Source organism: Orbicella franksi, chromosome 4 (assembly GCF_964199315.1).
Source record: "Orbicella franksi chromosome 4, jaOrbFran1.1, whole genome shotgun sequence".
NCBI lineage: Eukaryota > Metazoa > Cnidaria > Anthozoa > Scleractinia > Merulinidae > Orbicella > Orbicella franksi.
In genome coordinates, this window is record NC_138148.1 from 974,898 (window position 1) to 992,217 (window position 17,320).

General features: G+C 38.3%; 2 protein-coding genes across 2 annotated transcripts; one reads left to right on the forward strand and one right to left on the reverse strand.

Moving 5' to 3' along the window:
* Nucleotides 1–547: 547 nt before the first annotated feature.
* On the reverse strand, nt 548–12,157 carry LOC145485757 (tubulin--tyrosine ligase-like). Its single transcript, XM_081464378.1, has 9 exons — nt 11,274–12,157; nt 7,068–7,149; nt 6,360–6,568; nt 5,268–5,400; nt 4,502–4,634; nt 3,213–3,280; nt 2,914–3,007; nt 2,587–2,705; nt 548–2,206 (listed from the first exon to the last, which is right to left on the reverse strand). The coding sequence occupies exons 1-9, from the start codon at nt 11,446–11,448 to the stop codon at nt 2,059–2,061; spliced, it is 1,161 nt and encodes a 386-aa protein (XP_081320504.1). The 5' UTR covers nt 11,449–12,157; the 3' UTR covers nt 548–2,058.
* A 1,700-nt stretch (nt 12,158–13,857) lies between these two features.
* Nucleotides 13,858–14,894, forward strand: LOC145485747 (uncharacterized). Its single transcript, XM_081464364.1, has 2 exons — nt 13,858–14,110; nt 14,470–14,894. The coding sequence occupies exons 1-2, from the start codon at nt 13,911–13,913 to the stop codon at nt 14,633–14,635; spliced, it is 366 nt and encodes a 121-aa protein (XP_081320490.1). The 5' UTR covers nt 13,858–13,910; the 3' UTR covers nt 14,636–14,894.
* The last annotated feature ends 2,426 nt before the right edge of the window (nt 14,895–17,320 follow it).

The window sequence follows — 17,320 nt, forward strand, 5'->3', positions numbered from 1 at the left end:
ATTTGTATATTGGTTTATATTGATTAGCAATAAGTTTGATTGCCTCTTTTAAGGGCCCATTAACTGATCTTTTCGAGCCGTTGCTAAGAAAAATTTATTCTCATATAACCTCATCATTTTTACTTAGTTCAGAGTTATTTCATATGTTTTAACCTTTTCATGGTCAGTAGCACTAATGATGACGTCATCAGGCCACGCCCATGGTCATGTGGCTAATACAGAAAAAATGCAAAGGCTCCTAGGCAAATTACTTTATCGGGATTTTTTTCATTGATTTAACATTTTAATTTAAATCCTCATTACGCTATGCATAGATTTTGTTTCATTTCTAAAAGGTCAGATTTTGAGAGAATTTCAAAACATTGAAAACTTCGCAATTTTCTCGAAAAAAGCATGATTTCGAAAATGGAATGCATAGCTATGTTTCCAACGTTGACTTTAATCGAAATTCGTCGAAAAAGACTGGATTTAATGAAAAACCGCGTTCCCTTTAGTATTTAAAGAAACCGGAAGTGCGCCCGATATATATTGGAAGTTACCCTATCAGCGCGTGCGCAATTTACACTACCAGCAGCACTTCGGTAAGATCAGACAAAGCCACACGGAGTTAGTTTTCTCTTTCTATTGTTCTTGTTTTTCTGTCTTTCTCTTATTTTGTCTTTGCTTGTACTTTTTTTATCTTACATTTTGTGAAACACAAAGAAAAACATCTAAAATGTAAGCGAATTTGCAAGTTAATGAGTTGTTTTTATTTTCCGCACTCAGGCTGACGTAAGTAACCGGAAGTGAAATTTCACCTCCTTAGCAACGCGCGCGAGCGCGCGCATGAATTCGGTTAATGGGCCCTTAACTGAGCAAAGTCAAAAATCCCCTGAAAGGGAAATCAGCCACACAGCTTGAAAACAGCAAATGTATTTTGAAATGGGGTAAGGAGAGATGACTTACAGAAAGGAAATATATTGAAAACTGCGAGACAAATAGCTAAAAACAACAACACCCGTTTAGTTTGCTTACATGTGTTTATATTTTTTTGATTTTGACGTTTCGATTGGTTTTTTTTTTGTCGAAGGAGGGAGGGGAGGGCGCGGAGTCGAATCCAGACAGCTATACTCTTTTAATAAGAAGACTGCCGAGCGCTCGGTAATCAAATCGTTGAGCAGAGTTCTGACAACGAAACAGTGCTCGGCAGTAGTGGGAAGCTGGGAGGAGCCGCCGGACATTTGATTGACGGTAGCGAAAAACGCATTTGTCAGTTGAGCTTTGAATTTTAGAGTCCGCATGTTATTGAAAGGCGCAGTAATGTGGAATGCTTCTTCTGATAGAGTAAGGTTTTTTGAAATGGAATAATCTGAGTGTAAAGTGCGGTAGAATACTTTTAAAGAAATTAAAATCTCGACATTAAGGAAGTAAGAAACTGTAAGAAACATAACTTGTACAACATGATACGATAACTGCAGTGCGTACGTTTTCTTGTAGCTTCACGACTTACTTTTCTAAAAGGACACTTTCGGCTCCCCATTAAAATAGGGCGCTTGAAGTGTACGTTGTCCTTCAGTTATGCAATAAATCTCTTATTAACAGAGAGAATATCGGCCCTTGATAATTTTTGTACGGACCTTGTTGCAGTCGGTCCATACTGACAGGACCTCAGGCCGACCTCAGGCCGACCTCGGGCCCCTCGCGACTGAATGTTTCAGAGTTGGCGTGATGTCCTCTGGATGTTGCCGACGTAATAATATTTAGATTTAGATTTAGATTTAGATTTAAACATAAGTTGTACACATTAAAACAATAGATTCCTGCTTGGTATTTACACACATCATTCCTTTACTTGTCCTTTTTTTGCACATTGTATTACACTGATTGTAAATCATAAGTACTGACCGAAAAGGTTGATCACTATAATTACTCTCAGCTAATCATGTGTTCTATTTTCACAAGTGAAAGTCATGAATAAACGCAGAGATAAATACTTCAAAACAATATAAAATAATTTTTACAGGCGAGATGCCATTTGTCATTGTTGTTATTTCAATGTTATCATTCAAATGATTTCAATTAAATGATCTTAAAAAATCCTTTACAAGTGTCTTGCTTTTTGTCGCCTGATTCACAGCTGTCACAAGGCTCCATGCTGTCAGTTGTAGGAAAGATTGGCTCAATGGCTTTCTGCACAAGATCTTGAGCCAGGTCTGGTAGCAGTGCTCTAAAAGAAAAGAAAAAGAGGTCAGTTTACTAATCTGACCACGACTCTTAACAAAATGTTTAAAGTTTTTTGCTCTGGTGTTATTCTAACCTCCAGCGTCAACTGTTCACAGATTCATTGACATTGCTAATTAACCCAGCAGCAGTAAAAGTTAGTTTTGGCAGGGTTTCTAGTACACAAAATAAGTAACAAGGCGCTCCACTGAAAAACAAATCAATTATAAAGAAGCATTTAAGTAAAAATGGTGATATGAAAAAATGTGAGAAAATTTTGCAATACATCATTGATATCAGAGTCTGAGAGGGGAGGAAGTTGGCTGAAAAGTTTAAAAACTGAAAAAAGATCTAAGTTAGTAGAGCTAAATGATAAAAACATCTTACTTTGCACAAGCCGGGGCACCATTAACTTCCAGCAGCCACACATGGAACTGAGCATCGATCATGAAATCAAATCCAAACAGCTGAAAACTGTAATATCCAAGACCTTCTGTCGTCAATTCCTACGTTAGAAATTATATAATTAACTCTCCACTACAGCAGTCAGTAGCAATTTTACTGACCCTGTTAGGTTTTTATTGCTAAATATGGCTGCACGAGCCAAACTATTTGCATTATGGTTCATGAAAAGGACAACTTCACCCTATTCACACTGACTTAAAGTGTTCATAACTTTTTAGGTATTACAACATTTATCTGCAGGAATCTCACCTCTTTGAGTCCAAGCAGGCATTTCTTGACAATAGTGTTAATCTGAGGTAAAATGTCTGTTGCCAGGGACACATGGTATGTCCCTTCAAGGTACCTAGAAATAAAAAACATCGTAATCAACCCATATGTAAGAAGAATAAATAGATCACTTTTCAATTAAATTAAATTTTAATTTTAATAAATTACACTAAAACTGACTCACAAAGCTTTCATTAAGCATGTTTGATACACATAATTTATTCTGTGCTAATGAATGAACATCTCTGTTGGATAACAATAATATTCACATATAGGCTAACCTAGAGAACTCAGTGAAGAACATTTCATTTCCTTCCTCATACTGTCCAAAATGTCCAGAATATTCCTCCTGTGGATAAAATAAAAAAATCACATATTAAAAGGACTGAGAGCAAGGCCGGCAGTTGAATGTATCTGTAGCATACAAAGTAAAGTAAGGTCAAGTAAATCTTGATTTTTACAGGGTGGCCAGCTCAAAGACTGGTATCCATAGGGGTCGTGTGTTCTGGTAATAAACCAATTTCGACATATTAAAATTCATCCTAAAACAATAGACTTCAGCATGAGGCTCCGGGGAATAAACCCCACAAATTCGGTAATAATTATTTCCCAGAGCCTTGTACTGAGGTCTGTTGTTTTAGGCTGAATTTTAATATATCAAAATTGGTTTATTGCATGTCTCTTTAAGTGGATCACTAACCTGTGCAACACCCTTACCACTCTCAGATCAAACTACACCTTATTCAGGGTTTTAACGCAATTTTTGTATTTTTCATACTTTTACCAAACCATCGTTTACCTTTTCAAAATATGCAAATACAGTCAAACCTTCTGTAAGCGGCTACCTAAAATGTCAAGTCGAGGCGGTCACTAACGGGAGGTGGTCGCTTACAAGAGCTTGGACCATGGTGGATCAAAATTTTGCCACATCAGCATATCGTAACTGCAGACACTTACCTGATGTTTTAAACAATTTATTCATGTAAAAAGTCAATTTCGAGACAAAATCTGCTTTCCCATTGAAATATTTCCATCTTTTGCACTACCCAAGAATATGGATAATGTTACAACACCTTATTATCCAATTTCCTCTCTATTATCTGTCAAATGGTCGCTTATGGGAGGTTAAAAACAAAAGAAAATTTTAAACTTATAGCTCTAAAAGTGGCTGCAGTCGCTAATGAGAGGTGGCTGCTTACAAGAGGTTCCAAATATAGCAATCTGATTTGGAAACTTTTGGAATTTTGGGAAAATGGTTGCTGAGGAGAGGTGGTCACTTACGATAGGTGGTCGCAACCAGAGGTTCGACTGTATAGGTGCATTTCCCACAATAGAAGCACTACGTAAATGATAAAAGTAAGTGTTACAGACTGCAATCAAGCTTTCACTTTACAAAGCATGATGCAAAATGTTGGGTGAAATTAACCCACCAGTAACAATTAAGTTGTACTCTTTCACACCAAACCATCACACCTTCAACAGTATTACTGATCACATTAAACCAAACATCATGGAGAGAATTAAAGAGAAAAGGAGCTTAAATATACAAGTTTATAAGATCATTATTTACCTGTATACAGTGGTTTGTGAGATGACTAGTGATATTCCTCAGGTTGTTTGCATCATATGGTTCAGATGATGTTCGCAGCACTCCCTCCGAGAAAACATGAATGGTGTATTTATGATCCAGCAGCACCCAACACCTAACAAACAATAATAAAAAAAAAGAACTGGTAATGATCCATTTAGTACTTACGGACTAGTACTATGTGCCATGCTGTGCCATGCCATGGCATGGTGTGCTGTGTTATCTCATCCCATGACATGCTGTGCCATACCACACCTTGCTAGGTCGTAACACACCATACCTTGCAATACACAGCGGTGCTGTACAGTGCAGCAAAGACAAACATGTAGAATTCAAGGGTGTTAGCTGTTACAGAAAATTACTGAGTTGTACATCAGTGCGGGGTACCAACGAAGATTTGTTGCTATCTGAGTCGTTCCTACCTGAAAAAGCCTGTACACTGGCCTTAGAAGTTAAAAACTAGAGCACATAAAGGAACTACTGATCTACCTTGAAATATTCATTCTCTTATTGTGTTAGGTTCAATCACCAATCCCTGGACTGAAAAATTAGGGAAAGAATTGTGCTTTACTGAGGTACACCATTATGGTGTCTCTGTACAAAGCTCCAGTTAATGGTTACACCAGAAACTTGAAAATGGTGACCAGTTCAGCAGTACTTTGCTGATAAAAAAATCTAATTCCAGATTTACAGGGTAAAACATTTCCCATTTTAGTTAAAAGTTAAAGTTTGTTGAAACTTTACGTGCCTTATGTCAAATTTTCTATTTTTATCAAGAAGTAGAGGGTTCTCAATGTACTTCTGTACAACAAAGCCTTGTGTTTGCTCATCAACAAAGGCCAGGATTTCTTTGATATCATCAGAAATGAAAATGTCTTTCCCTGTTTGAAACAAAAGGAAAAAAAAGACTTATTACTTCAATCTGTTTTAAATTAACCATGTACTTCGTGCTGGCTACTCAGTGACAACAAAGTGTTTGCATTTCATAGTTGACATGGGTTATAGGGATTTCTCTTCTCCCATTATTTCACTGGTTATGATACTAGCTAGCTGTTGAGAGGGGAGGAGGGCAAAACAGGAGAGGAACTTGCTAGATTCCTGAAGATGGAAGGAATCAGGAGAAATATTTAAGACTATGAAAACTTTGCAACACTGTTAGGTGTATAATACTTAACAAGAGATAATGCACACCTAGAAACAAAAGCCACTGAAAAGGGAATAGTGGTGGATATTTACTGAGCAGTGAAAGGGCATGGTAAAAATACACAACTTTCACTGATACTGAGGTGAAAAATTGTTTTAGTACATGTACATACCACACAAGCTGAATAACAAGCAGACCAAAAAAAAGCCTTTTTGGTAACCACAGCAAAACAGGAAGCAATTTTTCTTCTGTTCTGCTGCTTGGAAGTGAATGACTTGATCCATTAGGCTCCTAGTGGAGCAAAGGGTGCCAACAATGCTCTGCCAGTGGAGGAGGTGAATACTACTTGATAATAACTTTTGAGTTAGCCAATGAGCACATGCAGAAAACACTATTCACTTGAGTAGTACACACTAAATATGCCTGATATTTGGAGGCAGCATGGCCGAGTCGTCAGTACATGGGACTCATAATCCAGCAGTGCTGTGTTCAAGTACTGCTCTGACCACTACCTGGATTTGTTTCACGGTAGCCCCGAGTTTAAATCCTTGGTCACACTTGTAAATAGCCAACTGGTTTGCCTCCAGCCAGTTGGGATTCTTAATAATGTTATGTTCAGTTTGAATTATTTGTTTCAGTTTTTTGCTCGGCCACACTAGCCTTTGTTGTTGTAACGTTGTAATTCTGGCAATTCACCTTTTGCTCCAGATGATGACTTAGCTATCCAAACTTTCCCTTCACAGCTGCCTGCAAAAGCCACAAGCTCCTCTCTTTCATCAGAATATTTGCTACTGAATTTCCTTCTTGACTCAGATTTTGATTGCACTTGTTTCGGCAAAATGATAAATGAAACAGGCAGCCATTGATATGTTTCAGCCTCACTCTCAGCTAATGACCGAATGAACCTGGAGATGATATAAGAATTAAAATATACCGGTAATATAACTCAGTTAGGTTTGATCTTCTAATCTTTCTGATTATATTACAACTGACGTTAGGATTTTTCTTCTTTTTCAATTTGATACATATATAAATAACACCAATCTGGAAGTGTGTTATTGAGATTTACCGCTGAATGTTACAATTATAATTGTTATTATTGTAATTTTACAGTTACTGCGTTGAAATTTTATCTTATAAATTTTAATTTTAGATGATTAACATGATCGAAAATCCACCCCCCCGCTTGGGTATACACATCAAATACTGTGCATTGTCAACAAACCTGTATTAAGAAGACACTCACTTTCAGTTGCACCTCTGGGAAGGTTTCTAGTTCTCATGGTATTAAAAATGCTTTAAGCTTTGTTTCACATGATGATAATAGTACTGTTATATATACTCTCTTCTTCAAGCAAATTTATATGTAATTCTTGGTTTTCATATCACCAAATGTTCACTTACTTCACTAGAGGTACCTTTTTACAGAGAAGTTTTTCAGAGCCTCGATAGTAATTGACTGCTTGACACAACCCTGAAATATGACCTAAGAAGAAACACAACATAAACTTTCCACTAAACATAGATAACAATTTGTGTTTCCTTAACAGTTCCTTTGAGATTGGCCAAAGAAAACCTGACAGACCACCATTTAACTGCCTGTACTTTGTGTTATTAAGCTACTAACTAATAATAACCCTTGAATGTGAATCTATCTAATTTATGGGGTTGTCCACATTACTTAGAGACAAATTTTAAGTCAGTCTGAATTTGGCTAATGACTCCTGCATCAAACAAGTTTGAAGCAGGAATTGTTTAATAATCTAAATTGAGCCTTTAAACCTTTGTGGGTGTCCTCCAGAAAAAAATTTGTACGTGCGCTGTTTTGAAGGGAACCTCCACAAACTATATATCAATAGAAAGGTTATAAAATGTAGAATTCAATAAAATTATATTCTTTTTTGCCAGCTACTTCCCTAAGACAGCAGAAGCCGTTAACGACAAAACAACTGACTGAAATTCTGGCGAATTAATTGGGTATCAAATGCGATTGTTGATGCAAAATAACTGTGCAGTGTTAATCACAAAGCATGAATCTCTCAAAGCGTGTCACCATTTTCTTTCATTTCTGTTGGTTATCTTTTTATCGATCTGTCAAGTTCCACTATCGAAAAATTTGTGTAACATGTTGCGTTAGAGCCCGCCATGAGAAAAGTATTTGACATAAAAGAATTCACCAACACGTGTTTGTTCCATATCTATCAGTGAATGTTCTTAGCAAATTTCAAGGAAAACCATCGATTCTACATACCCTATTAATTAATTTAAAGACGAAGGATTCTCTTGAAAAAAACATGTCACGCCTTCTGAGAGGGATATGTCAACTCAAAATGCCGCCAGCCAATGAAATAACAGAACCCCTAGCGTTCACAGTAAGGAAAGTTGAGCTTCGCGGTAAGGTGATAGTGTTACAGTCACGTTTTAGGCGCATACATTTTAGGCCGGTGGTCAACAATAAAGGGCAAAACGGAAAAAAGCAATTTGCAACAAAACAGTAAGAAACTGAGGAGCAACTGCTGAAGCGTGATTACAAAAAGGCACTCTTGACGGACATGAAATCTCAAATTGAAAGTATTTGATATAGGATCTCTGGATTAAGCCGTTTGCCGTGAAAAGGTCGCTGAGGAGTCCATGCCTTTTGGGGATTATGACACCTTGACGGTTTATTAACTTTTATTAAAAAATTTCTTTTTCCCAATAACTTGTGTGCATTTTAATGTTTTATTTTCATTTTATGGAAAATGTTACCTTGAATAATGAACTTTAATTTGGTTGGAAAGAAGAAAATTTGGAAAAAGTAGCCCCATGAAGATTTGGAGTAACCTTAAAGGTTTCTTTCAGCTTTCACAATAAAGTCATTCACTTGAAACTGGACCCAATTCATGTCATACAGAGCTGTCATTATGTTTTGAGTCTCCTAAAGCCTTGTCCTTCAAACCTGTACATGTTACTTTGTGGATGAATTCTATCAGCAACAGGCAATTTCACCCATAAAATCAAGGACCCATCAAGCATGCTCAGCCATAACAGATGGTAAGGATAACAGCCCCTTATGTCAGTGGTGTTAAAATGCCCCACCTTGGGGTCACACGACATGATAAATACCCTAGGGGGCTACTCCCACATGAAAAGGTCGGGGATGCTTGTCTTCTCTCTTAGAGGTGTAAACCAAGGATTTTAGTCTCAGTTAGGGTGTTCAGGACAAAATGCCACTATTTTAACAATCAAAGTATCTTTTAGGGTGCACTTTTAGAATACACTCTCATTTCCATTTTCAGGCCTGGTTTCTACCACTCTCTCAAGTCCAATTTATTAGTGGTGGCTTCTTTCCTGAACAGCAGCTTGTTATTTGGACTTGCCACAAGTTGACCTTTTCTGAAACCTTGACTTACTTATCTCAAGCAACAAGCGTAATCTTCGAGCGGCGAAATTGCGAGGGCGAGAGCGAGCAACGTAAGTTGTGAGATGTTGACTTGTTTCACTTGCAGGAATGTGAATCAGAACGTAAATTTTTGGTGCGAAAAACATGATTGATATTTTTCACTTTTCGTGTGCTCCATGCACGATCGTCGCAAAAGCAGAAAATGATTTTCATCAAAACATTTACGAGTGCTGTTCCCTAACTCAAATGAATTTATTTGTGTACAGTGCAGTATGTAGTCAGCTATATTGACAAACAGCAAAAGCTGTTCCATTGAGTAAAGCCTCCTGAAAAGTCACAACCATGTTTAAAGCGATCGGGAATTGAGCTCATTTGTTTTAGTCTAGATTGGTCGTCTAGATTAGAGATTAACCAGTGATCGACCAGAGAACTGCCTGACAAATGCTATAAACTTATGTAGATCTAGGTTGTACTGATAAGAATCCGAACTAACTAAAGGAGAAGGAATTAGGAAGGTGAATTAATCAACATGACACGAGCGTGGGACAAAGAAAAATTCTGAATCCCCGACAGGAATTGAACCCATGACCTCCCGAACACCGGGTGGGCACTCTATCCACTGAGCTACGAAAACGCATGGAGAGCAAGGTCATTTAACTGAGTTCATATATGATAGGTGTCCTGCATACTGCTAGGATCAATGCTATTGAATTCATCGTGAGTAGTGATAAGTTAATAAAGATGGTAAATTTTAAGCTCGGTAATGAAATGTGAAGGTGAATTAAAGCTCTCTTGATTAAATAACGTTGAGAATCGAAGTTGCAACAAACGGCAGAGAATAAAATCGCTGTTCCCAAAAGTCCTTCATCGATCGATGACTGCTTAAAGTAAAGTTGGTAAAACAGCCAATGCAAATTTGCTGCAATGCCCTTTCTTTGTAGAGAAGTTACTTGGTCATTCAATAAATCATCTAAAAGTGCAACAATTACACAAACTGTTCTTCTTTGAAAGGTCCAAACTTAATTCTCTGAAACGATCCAGATCAGGCAAGAGCTCAGATTGCATCTGTAAGTAAACAAACACTTATTGGTTGGATAAATAGCCTTCCACTGCTTTTCCCTGTCTGTCTTTCAAAGACTTGAAATTAAGTTGGATAAACCATATTCAATTGCTACCATAAAATTCATATCCTTAAGTAAATCCAAGAACAATCGCTAAATGAAAAAGATTTTTGTAGTACTTGAACTCAGCAGAGATTTGCTCTGCGAGGTGTTGTTGGTCGTGTGCGACATCATGACATATGGTCAGTACTTGTTTGTTCATTGGTTAATGTGTATTTAGGTCACCAATGGAAAAATCCACCGGTAAAATTTGGCGCGCTGCAAGTGGGAAAAGTCCTTTCCAGCGGCAAAACTAACAATGGAAATATCATTGGAAAGGACTTTTAGAAAGTCTACTTGTTATTAAGCTTATTTCATTTTAAGTGGTATCTTTTAGAGGTTGAGTAAAACTAAGGCCACCCCCAGATTGTTCTCCTTTAGGGGTTTGATTCAAATTTTCTGACAAACATCTCCAACCTTTTTAATATAGAAGTCTCCCTCCCATGGATAAATTCCCCAACCCCCAGGTCACGCCTTAGAAAATTAAGTAATGGAAAAGAAAAAAAATTGCACTCGAACAACTGCTGTTGGCTTCCACTGTGCCAAGAAATAATTATTTCATGTATTATTAAACTTATATTGAAGAGACTAAATTTTCACAAATTATATTTAGTTTCTAATATCATTTAACACTGCACCAACCTTTTGAAGGTATTGTTTTTGATCAACAACATATACAAAGAACTACATTCTCTCTTGATGCCTTCTGGAAATCCTCACCATGATCTTAAGGCAACTTGTTCGAATCCCCCTAACTCATTTAGAGTCAAATTCCCCATCTCCATATCAACTGCTGATCTCGAATTCCCGCCTCCCAGGACACATCGACTTGTCAAATTCCGTGCCAGGGTCATGCCCGCAGGGGTGTTATATATTTGATCGGTACATAATAATGAACAATCTGACATATTTTTGTTTTTGTTTTTTTTGTTTTGTTTTTTTAGCACATACATGTGGACAATCCTTCCGATCGACCTACAGACGATCACAGACTGCTAGAAAAATCTTTTTACAAGAAAGCACTCCTTGAAAAATGTGAGAAGGATTAATTGAGCTAATCAAGCTTACCTATTCTTGTGTAGTCGAAACCCTTTGGTTTTCTCTCACCGAGCATCAAGTTGAATCGCTCGTAATCTTGATGGGCTTGGCTCCACTGTTTGTTCGCCGATGATGCAGTTAACAACAATTCTTTGACAAAATTATACACTGAACTACCTTCATCTCGATTTACAAGAGTGTACATTACCACAGTTGCAGGTAATAACTGAAACAAAATAGAATATTTGTGTTACCCGCCATTTTCACAGAAGGAAGCCATGTTGAATTTTCTTGGAATACCGCTGGTCACAGCCAACCAACGTTTCCTCCGAGAGGTACTATGGGGAGGACTATGGGGAGGCTCCGTCCCTTGGTCTAAACGCTCGGCCTTTTATTTACCATTTTTGACAGAAAAGGTAACCCTTTAATTTACCTTCTATAGAAAATGTTACCCCTTTTACATAGCTACAGTACGCTTTTACCGACCCGAGAAGAAGTCATGCAGACATCTATGTAACCCCCAACCCCACCCCACCCCACCCCCATACATGGTTAGAAAACACTCAACCTTTTTATATGATGGTTGAGATTGTATGAAATTTGATAGAAATGAGACTTATTGTCCATGAATATGTCGAAGTCACAAAAGCAACTTTACGGAACAAAAAACTTCGGCCAGTATGAAATACTGCAAGACCCTGTTCAAACGTCGTGCTTTCTTTGACTTAAGTGTGAGTGCATCGTGCAGGAGGAAAAACGTTAAACTGAACTGACTCCAATACCACTCGAAACTTTAACCAATCATTGCACGCTGTCAAATCACGGGGTTAGTCAGACGCGCGCGGCGAAATGGCGGGAAACTTGTGAACTTGGCAAGTGAAGTGAAGTTTTCTTTGTGTTTTATAACAGCATTTATATTGAGCAATTAGATATGCAGCTTCTCTTTCTGACATCACTAATTAATTAAATCTTCGCTTGATAAGCTGATAAATACACGTCACAGATACTCTGTCGTTCTTAACTACCCCGCCGGATTCTAACCAAGGTAGGTCAGTTTTCTTTCTCGTGATTTGAAGAAAAACGAGTTCTTCAAGTGAGTACCTTAGGTTTAGAATATGGCTTAAGTTAAAACTATCTCATCTTCCGGCTAAACATAAACGGAAAATTGAAGAGCCCGAAGTAGGACTAATCGAGGATGATAGAACAAGAAAATCAAATCGAGAGTGAACTTGGGCGCGAGCTGAACTAAGCTTTAATACGTGAACTCGTCGATAATTTTAATCTATTTAACTGTACACAAGAAAAAGAGTCAAAACAACACAACACGAAAGGAATCACTATTTCAATTCACCTTACCAAACTTTGAAGACGTTCCACACTTAAGATAAGGCTTAGCAATGGCGAATGGAATCTGGAAATATTCTGACTTAAATTTAAGCATTGGTTGCTTTTCTTTCAGAGCGATTTTGATCCGCAAAGAAGATGGTGAGTACATTTAATTTTCCTCTGGATTTATTCAAACTGATATTTAGCTCTTATAAAAAAGCACTGAAGGGGATGCACGAGAAAGAGTGAAGCTAAATCAGAGGAAAAATTCGTTTCGTCGCTTGTAATTTAATGCTAGCAAGAAACGCTCTCTCACAGTGCTTTTCTTTACCGAGGTGTCTAAATGAATACCGGCGAACTGAATTTAATGCTGGAAATAACCCTGCGATGGACTGACATCCTATTCAGGGGGGGGGGGGGGGTGGGGGGCGGGCGGGAGAGAGCATAAATACCCTTTTGGGTCGATCAGGGCTACAGAATCCGGAATAAGTTCTAGCGATGTAGACATTTGGCTTGAAGCAGACCTTGCCAAAGATTTGTCATAGGTTGTTCAATGGGAGAATTCCTTCAATTTGTACCACGTTACCTGTGTGGTCTTGAACAACTTCAGTAGGGATTCAGTAGGCACATTTGCAAGCATGGCGCCGCAAATTAAAACGAAGTGATTATCAGTGATTTCATGGATGCCCTTGTGAAATAACTTGCCCAAAATTGTATTCTCACGTAAGGATTGCACAGGTCAGGATATGGCCAGGGAAAAAATCTTCAAGGTCCGGGAATGATCATGAAATTTCATTTTGGTGCAGGAAAAATACACATTGTAAAAGTCTATAAAGGCTGGAAGAAAAATTTTGGATCACTCAAACTGATCTAAATTAAAATTGAAAACTGCTGAAAAATAATCAGTGTAAAATTAATGGATGGAAAGGACAGCTGTCAGGGGAGGCTAGAAGCAGCTACTACATGTGGTATTCCGTATTTATTTGGCAGCTAGGGAATTATATTTTTATCAGGGAAAAGTCATGGAATAGAAAAAGAATTTTGTACAGTAATGTCTGTGGCAACCATGTATGTCTGGTAAGGAGATACTACCTTTTGACGCCTTCGGTGATCTGTTACGTAACAGACCGCGCGACAACATGAATCTAATTGTTTGAACTGTCTTCCAATTGATCACAAGTAAGAACCAATCAAAAAGCGAGAATAATTTGACTCATGGTATAAAATCATATTGGCACAACCCTTTTATTTATTTTCCAGTCTTCAGGAGTTGGTGTTGATCAAAATGTCATCGATGCTTTTAACGACGCCAAGTTAAAAAAAAGGCATGCATACGTGGTGATGAAGATAAGAGACAAAAAGAAGATAGTCGTGGATCGCTTGGGTGATAAACTTCCTCAGAACTGTACACAGTCTAGGAATGAAGACATTTTTAACGACATGAAGAGGAAGTTCGGCAACGAGCCGCGTTACATCCTGTTCGACTTCTGTTATACCAGACCAAACCAGTCCGTAGCACAGAAATTGGTGTTTATTTCTTGGTAAGGAATACCTTTCATGACTGTATAAAGTGAAGTATTATATATCTTTTCAAGAGCTTTCTTGTTTACAGTTGTTTGGGTTGCTCTATGTGCAGGGAGACTTCTACTCTTCTACTCATTGTTTAAAACGCATCTATTTCTACCCAAGACTATAAATGGCTTGGGGAAAGCTAACAAAACATCCTGGGGAAAACCTATGATATACTCAATTTAGATCCAGGGGGATTACAAGTACTCCTAATTTTTCCATACTAATGTACGGAATGCGGAGTAGGCGCCAGAGCCAATGAGTTATTTGTCCCCTGCGAACTTTTTTGCGCAGAACAGCAATCGACTGACAGTCTTTGGCTCATTGACAGGTGCAGCGATGAAGTAAGTGTCGGCGAGAAGATGATCTACGCGAGCTCAAAAGATGCCCTGAAGAAATGCTTCACCGGCCTAACTACCGAGTTCCAATGTACAGACCCCACAGAGTTCCAGCACTCAGAGCTGGTAAAGGAATTGATTCATAAAGACAGGGTATAAACGTCTAAAGACGTCGAAACATTCCTGACTTATCGGTTCAACTTTGTCGAAAGGACTTGTTAAGAACACTCTTTGCTACAGTTTAAAGGCTGGAATTGACCTTACAAAATGTTTTCGCATGTCATTAATCAGACCTAGTTATTTTCTTCTGTTCTATCTTTCTGCATAACGATCAAGACAAGAAATTTTTACCCTCTGTGCTTGTCAGAAGTCTTGTTTCACGATCTGTAAGACACGAATAAACTGTAGCCTGGTTAAATTATATTCTCTGTCTTTTTATTCCAAGTAGTCCACAGAGGGTGGAACTAGTTTGCAGGTTCCTTGCCACAAGTAGACAGACCGCCAGTTAAGTCTCGTGCACTGAGAAAATTACATCTGCATGGTTTCTCTCATTTTTTTCCTAATAGCAAGGGATTCATGGTAGGTGAGGCCTTTTTTATGTCAGGTCCTTAAATAACACAAAATCTTTTTCGACCTAATTTTAAGCGAGTAGTAAAGAGCTAGGGTAAAGTTGTAGGGCCATGCATACTGCTCTGAGCACATCTTTGAACACCTGTGCTTTTAGCTCTTTTTGAATAGGATGTGAAACTGATCGATTTTCAATGTTCTCCTCTTATTCTTAGGGCTAGGGTTAACCCCTACGGATGCGAGTGAGAAAATGGCAAACGGCGAAATATTTCTCTTCCTTCTTTTACCCATTGTTCTCCCCAGTGGTCGAGTCGAGTGGTTCTGGACTCCCTCGAAAAAATTGAACTTTTTCATAGGTTGACGAAAAATGAATGCGCAACAGAAATGCAAATTACAAAGCACTACACGTCTTCCGTTTCACTGACCAAGTGACCAAAAGCCGAAACAGAGGCTTTGGGACGAGAATGTCTTTTACCGCTTCCTGTTGCGAAGGCCGCATGCTCAATCCTTTCTAGGAAAAAAAGATGGCGGCTGTACATTTTAGCACAATACCTTGCGAACTTAACACGGCCCATACGGCACAACGGAAGCCATATTTTTGCAATATTTCTCCCTGTGCTAACGTCATTGTGCATACTAGATTTGAAGATTTTAAAACTTTTCTGTATTTTTTTAGGAGCGTTGTTACGGTTTTCGTGTACTAAAATCATGTTTGAATGTGCCAGTCGCCATTTTTTCCCTTGTGCTTTCGTCTATATGTCGAAATACGATAATTTTTAATGAGATTGCGTGACATCGAAGATGAGAGACCCTGAGAACGAGGTTGTCATAGCAGTCAAACCCAAAACTCCAACAGTGCGTCCGGTTTTCTTTTATGTGATTGCAATTGTCCATTCTTGTATAAAACTTTTGAAATGTTTTATACAAGAACGGAATAGGTACGACCAAGAAACACTATTGCAGTTTTAAGGTAGTTCATTGAGAAACACAATAGCAGATCGTCAGTTCAACGGACCTATGAGGGAACAACTTGTTCTTTTAACGCGTGGGTGGGCGGGCTTAATTACCGGTTAAAAAACACTTGCATATCAATAGACGAAAAAAAAAATAATATCAATGGAAGCATAACTGATTGTTTGAAAGAAAACTTTTTGAGTTTGCTTTATTGTTCTAGATGTTAGCAAGATTAATAAACCAATCCAAACTTTTTAACTAGATCTCTTTCCTGTTCGTCTTTGCTTCAAACTCTCACAAACTTCAAGCCAAAGAAAACCGGATGAGCTGTTGGATTGTTGGGTTTGACCGCTGGAATTTGACTTTGCATTCGCTCTATACATTGTGGATCACGTTTTCTTGACATCATGATGACGGGCTGCAGAAGCCATCAAGAGACAAGAGCGTTCTTTCTATACATTGTGGATCAAAACACAATACCTTCAAGACGTTTGTAGAAACACTCGTGATAGTTTGGGAGTTCCACAGCAGTTTTCATTCTCCCAAACGTCCATTCATGTATCCGTTTAACAATTAGATTATGAGCTCGAGATTTCCATCGCGTGACAGTTGATGAAGGTGCAGCCCGAGTCAACTATCATTCATAGAAATCGAGAGCGAATAATCTACGGTAATTGTCTTAGGATAAATCTACTAGTCTTTCAAAACTTTATCTAAATCCTCTGCAAAGAAACCTCGAAAACGCGAAGCGGCCATCATTTTGTTGACAACCACACACTGCTGAGTAGCGTAGGCAATCATAGAGCGGCATTCGTGATAGAACGCAAGAAAATTTGTACTTAATCTCGTAAAAGTTCCCCACTACATTTTCTCCGATTCTTATTGGTTTAAATTGATCGCGTGACGCGATAGTGTTCATCGCGGAGATTCACAATCAGCCCATAGTGCCCGTCCGAGAGAAAATACCCGGATGGATAGGACTCGTCCGTGAAAATGTTTCCGTAAACAAGCGCGCTTATAGAAAATAAACAATTGAAATTGTATTAAGCGGGTTTTCGTCTGTTTTCGTTTTGAAAGTTTGCATTTGCCTTTCGCGCCTTTCATCTTAAAAAAGTTGAAAATAATTCAACATGATTTTTGAACTGGCTCACAAAAGAAAATTTAGTGGTGGACAATAACAAGAACATCAAATTTCCGCGGGTCAACTATCAGCCGATAGCCCCTCGTCAGAACACTCTATTGTTTAAATAGAAACACGGCACGTTTTGTCTTTGTCCCATATATGTGAGATTACCAGGAAACCTTGGTATTCTATTTCCAGCA